Below are 5,958 nucleotides of genomic sequence, written 5' to 3'. Positions count from 1 at the left end.
CTATTCGGGTATTAACCATTTGGTTCGGGTATTATATTATGGGTCGGATTATAAGATGGGTTAAGTTAATCTAGCTGGACCAATAACACTGTGCCACATAACTCACTTGAAGACTCACATCAGCTCTGTTAAGCTGAAGGGCAAGTTTTAACACACCGTTATGGGCTTTTTTAATCCAACAGATGGAAGAAGAGTATTTTTAATCCAAAAACCATAGTTCATGGGTATTTTTGAACCTTTTTCCGTATATATATATACATTATGTATGTTATATATAAAAATTATAAAAGATTTATACATTTTTTTGGCTACTAAATATAAATAATTACTGGCGCAGCTAAAAGTGAAAAAAAAAAACCTTTTTCCCATTAATTTGATATATGGCTAACGGGCAAACGTTGAGCATGAACAATCAAAAGAAAAGGAGGAAGAAAAAAAAAAGAATGGTCCAAACACACCAAAAACCCTGAAGAATCGCCATAAAATTCGCATCCATTCAAAACTCAAACAAAACAACATACACACATTCCTTCTTAATTTGTCACCTACCATCTCCTCCTCTCTTGATGCCACTGCCAATTTCCACCCCCATCTCCTTGTTGTTGTTGTCGTCGCCGCCACAGACGGCGGCAATAACACATCAATGGACCCTAACAACAACATCTCGACGACACCAGAATCCTCCTCTCTCTCTTATCAACCTTCACCTAATAGTAATAATATTGCCCCTAGCAGCAGCAATTATAACCACATTCTTGAAATTAGCCTCATCTCTGCCCAAGACTTAGCTCCTGTATCCAAATCTCTACGTACTTATGCCCTTGCATGGATTAACCCGAACAAAAAAAGAAGCACACGTATTGACAACGAAGGACACAACAACCCCACATGGAATGACAAGTTCTCCTTCAAGGTTTCATGTTAAATAGTATTTAAATTTAATGGCAGAGTCCGAATTCAAACAAGGGGATTCAAAAAAAAAAATACAGGAATGTCACACCTATAATTTCAACATGTGACCTAATACAATATTTGAACCCCTCCCCCGAATCATTATACTAGATTCTTCCCTTAATTAACAGATTCAATAATTTATATTTAAGCAAAAAATTTATTTATTGTGTATTGCGCAGCATAATTTTCTAGATTCAATTGAACCCCTTGCACATCTACCTAATAACTTTGCCCATGTTTGTCATATATATGAAGTGAGATTGTCTCATATATATCAGAGGGCAAATTAAAGTATGAGATTCTAAATCTTTATTTGTTGGTAAGGCTTGAAAATTTCTGTTTGTTAAGAAAATGAATTAAAATTTAGATATATTAATTTTAGTTTTAATCCAAAAGGACATGTCTATTCATGAATCAATATGGCTAAGTTAATTTAACTTAAGAGTATACAAAATGGTTTTGTTGTATCGTGAAAAGACTTGTTTGTATTTCTTTCTAAAAAGATAGTATATATCTAATAAAACTCTTTTAAGAAAAGTTGTTTTCAAGTCTCAATGATCAATTCTCCTCACTTTGTTTAATTATATTATCTTACAGGTCAATGATGAGTTCCTATATTCAGAAACTTCTGCAGTTCATGTTGAAATTTACACCGTTTCTTGGTTTAGGGATGTGTTAGTTGGTACAGTTCATGTTCTTTTGAATAATCTCATCAACCCTTTTATTAATAATTCAAATGGCAAAAGATTTGTTGCTTTACAAATTAGAAGACCATCAGGAAATCCACAAGGAATTCTCAACATGGGTGTCTCACTTATTCATAGTTCTATGAGAAGTATGCCACTAATTTGTAATGAAATTATGAACCCTTCTTCTTTGGATTATCGAGACATTTTAGACAAGAAAATGAATGAAAATTATCAAGAAGATGATGAGAAACAAAGGCAAATAAATGATAAAATCCAACTATGGAGATCTTTGAGTTTAGGGTATTCAGAAGTTAACAATGAAGATTTTCCTAACAAAGCTGGCTCAGTTTGTAATGGCTCAATGGTAAATGGATCAATGTGCAATGGGTCTATAGTAAATGGATCAGAATTGTGTTCCGATATTGGTCCATCAGCTTCCATTGTTGCTGCTGAGATAGCTGCTAAAAGGTATCGTCGTTATTGAACTGTGTGACTATCTCACTGTTAATGTCTGGCCTTCTTTGGGGGGGGGGGTGGGAAAGGGGGGGGTGGCTGTAAATTTGACAATGAGGCGCTGAGGGGCATTTGCAAAAATGACCTTGTTGGGCTACTATTTAAATCTTGTCCTCTGTTAGCCTAGGGGACTAAGTTGTCCTTAAAAATTCATCCAACCACTTTTAAAGGTGATAGTTAACCCATTAGGCTATCGGGGGACAAAATTTAAATAGTGACCTGAAAAAAGGTCAAAATTTGTTGGCTCACATGTCATGTTTAATTGTGTGATACTTTTATTATGTTTTCAACAGGTATCAACCACCACCACAAAAAGTGCAGATCAAACAACCAAAGGAAATGGAAGATGGGGAAAGCTCAATATTAGAGGATTTAACAGCAGAGGAAGCATATGCCAAAGGGTTAGCATCAAGTATGGAGAAAGGGAGGAAGGAGACAGCGGCACTGGCAGTGGTAAACGGAGGACATTCACGGCGAAATTCCGACGGAGGGTTGTTTTCTTGCTTTGGAAATGCATATGGTATTGAGTTCAGAATTGTTTGTGGAGCAAGTAACAATAACAACAAGAATAATCATGGGAATAGTGGTAGGATTCCTAATACTAGCAACAGAAGCAGAAAAAAGTGGTCTAGTGAAACAAATTCAGCTTGAGGACAACCTTATTTTAGTACATGTACAGTGTTACAGACTAAATTAAAAGTTGTTTAAACTCGAGTAGTTTTCGCCATAAGGGGATAATTTTATTTATAATCTTTTTGGTAATGAATTTGTTCTTTTTCTTAATTACTCCTCTTATTTTTTAAAATAGCCGGTTTTTGCATCTTTACGCATATAATTTAGTCTTCCGGCAAAGTCAATAATATAATGTTACAATTGCATTATGCAAATGTAAGTTGTTTTATTGGACTGGAAGTTATTTTTCTGTATTTATCTGAAATTCGTCTTATATATTCATACTAACGTCAAGACTCAAGCCTATATGCAAAAAGGGTTGACGTCAAGTATATATGATTTGAGTTCAGAATCGTTTGTGGGGCAAGAAACAAGCAGAATCATGGCAATCATAGAACTCCTTTGAAAGAAGTGGTCTTGTGAGACAAATTAGCGTGAGATGTAATTTAATTGCTAAAGTTTAACTCATGTAAAGAATATTTTATATTACCAGGTCACTAAAAATATATTCGTAAATAATCTTACGTAAAAAGTGAGACTAATAACTTTTGAAATAATACATATTACTTGGTATAACAGATAAAGATGACATAATAATGTAGAAAATTATTACGCATACAAGGTAAACTCTTTGCACAAATAACCACTTTTGTGGCCTTATATTTAGGAGTTGATCATTTTTCAAAAGTAGACCATCACTTTGAAGTTCGAAAGTGGTCACCTTATCTGAAGTTTAAAAGTCAAATTTAATACTAGGACCAGTAGTTTAATTTCAAAAACGTCGCAAACTTCTTAATACAGGGCCCAGGCCACAAAAGTGGTAAAAATTGGACGTGCGCCCTATTTGGTTGCCTCCATTTAACCTATACTTATTTATTTAAAAACTTTTAACTTGTACCCACTTTTTAAACACTTTCAGCCCCCTTTCTCCTCCTCAAAGTTATACCCGCCTCTTCTTTCTCCAACTTCTCCTTCTCCCTTTTCTTCAAGAAATCTGTTACGGCTATGTATATAACCTGTATTCACACAACGTTTTTATTTAGGATTTTGTTTTCAAGAAATTAATAATCATTTTTAGAAAGAGCCTCTAGTACTTGGGATTTTTTCAACATAATTTGTGGACAAAATTATTGCTATAGCCAGAAGCATAATTGAAGCAAGTAGAAAGCTAACCTTGTATATGTGAATTAGATGTTTCTGTGTTCAGAAAAAGAAAAATTTGTGTTGTCTGAATGTATAATAGACTGTATAATGTATTTTCGAATATCAGTTGCTTAGCAATAAAAATGGCTAAGCAAAGCTAAGTGTGAGTTAGACGAAATGAGGCTGATGCATTAAAGTGGACGATAACATAAAAGCTGATTTTTTCAGAAAAAACTTCAGCTCTAAAGCTGAAGTTCACTAGTTACAAACAAAAACTTCAGCTCTAGAGTTGAAGTTTGACAGTTACAAAACAAAAACTTCAGCTTACAAGCAAAAACTTCAGCTCTAGAGCTGAAGTTCGACAGTTACAAAACAAAAACTTCAGTTCTAGAACTGTTCTAGAACTGAAACTTACAAATAAAAACTTCAGCTCTAGAGCTAAAGTTCGCCAGTTACAAACAAAAACTTCAGCTCTCGAGCTGAAGTTCGATAGAGAGAGCTGAAGTTCGATAGTTACAAAACAAAAATTTCATCTCTAGAGCTGAATTTCAGGCCCGGCTACTAGAATACTGAAGTTTTGCGTGATTGTCTTTGCTACTTAAGCCCCGTATGCTGAAGTTATGCGAAAAAGCGGGTACGCTTGCAATTTTTTTTTGCAAAGCGAACACAAGTTAAAACGTGACACAAAAAGCGAGTACAGATGCAAATGCCCCTACAAAAGTGGCCACTCGGTGTAAACCACGTCCTTTTTTTACATGTGAAAAGTATTGGATGTAGGTATATAGGGTAATATAAATATTTTAATTGTATATAGTATTAACTGGTGTTTTCAGTGAGTATACCATGTAGATTTCTCATAACTTAAAGGTAACAACTAATTTGTTATTTATGTAATATCTACAAATGTTTTAATTATTTTTACAATAATGTTCATGAATAAATTAGAATATTAAAAAGATTTTTCTTTTTGGATTTAAACCGTATTTGTTCGTGTGTATTTACTGCACTGTTGGAGCTAATTTTCTTTGTAGCTATTTTTTTGGAATGAATTTGTTATTTTGCATTTTTGTTTGAGGCCTTTTAAACACATAATATTAATCTCTCATCCAATCTACCGATTTTAAAATCTCAATTCGCATATAAAAAGAAATTAAAAAAGGTTGAGTACAAAGAGACTGTAGTGGACATCCACCTAAAAACAGTGGACCCACGCAATTATTCTTTGAATGTGAATTAGTTATCTTTATCCATTTTCATTTGCAAATGCATGTATCATATGTGGATTATTTTTCCACGTCTTGTGGATATGATTGTCCACTACTAGATTGTCTATTTAGGATGGTGATGGCAAAAGGATCTAAATTGGAATATTTGGAGATGAAGTTACAATAATAATACAAAGATGGTCGTAAATTTGGAGTCATTTTCATGTATACACCAAACATTTGGAAAATTTGGACACCCATAATGAAAAATTTCTTCAACCTTTCTTTGTTACAATATGTCTTATAACAAAATTATTCACAAGAATAACAATAAAGGTAAAGTTTTTTTAATACTACAATAATACGATTATAAATAAATAAATATTCCCTTCTCACTTCCGCTTTCGCATGCATTCCTGCAAAATAGATAACAACAATCGCAACATATTTTAAGAAATCTTTTTCTAGTTATTGAGATCCTAAATGCATTAGGTAAACTCAAAAAAAGATAAGATGCATAATCAAATTTGCCCTTTACAATGTGAAAAGGATTACAATTTACTAAGCATTGTCCTTTCGGTATACTCCAACCGTTACCCAAGTGACTCAAATATACCCCTCCTTTATTAGGATAAAAGATGGACGCCTAATACCAGGTGACATTGGCATTTCGGTGAGGTGACACCTTGTGGCATGGCTGTTACGACCCAGATTTCCTACCGTCAGGATCATGATGACGCTCAACTCTTAGAATACTAGGCAAGCCAACCGATACTGTTCTA

At 33.9% G+C, this 5,958-nt stretch overlaps 1 protein-coding gene across 1 annotated transcript; it reads left to right on the top strand.

Moving 5' to 3' along the window:
- Nucleotides 1–524: 524 nt before the first annotated feature.
- LOC104242159 (uncharacterized) lies at nucleotides 525–3,043 on the top strand. The gene is made up of 3 exons (XM_009797159.2): nucleotides 525–913; nucleotides 1,552–2,111; nucleotides 2,450–3,043. Exons 1-3 carry the CDS (start codon nucleotides 644–646, stop codon nucleotides 2,805–2,807), a joined length of 1,188 nt encoding a protein of 395 aa, XP_009795461.1. The 5' UTR covers nucleotides 525–643; the 3' UTR covers nucleotides 2,808–3,043.
- Nucleotides 3,044–5,958: the final 2,915 nt, after the last annotated feature.

Source organism: Nicotiana sylvestris, chromosome 5, assembly GCF_000393655.2.
Source record: "Nicotiana sylvestris chromosome 5, ASM39365v2, whole genome shotgun sequence".
Classification (NCBI taxonomy): Eukaryota; Viridiplantae; Streptophyta; class Magnoliopsida; order Solanales; family Solanaceae; genus Nicotiana; species Nicotiana sylvestris.
The sequence above is the reverse complement of the archived record's forward strand: the minus strand, read 5'-3'. Positions and strand labels throughout refer to the sequence as shown.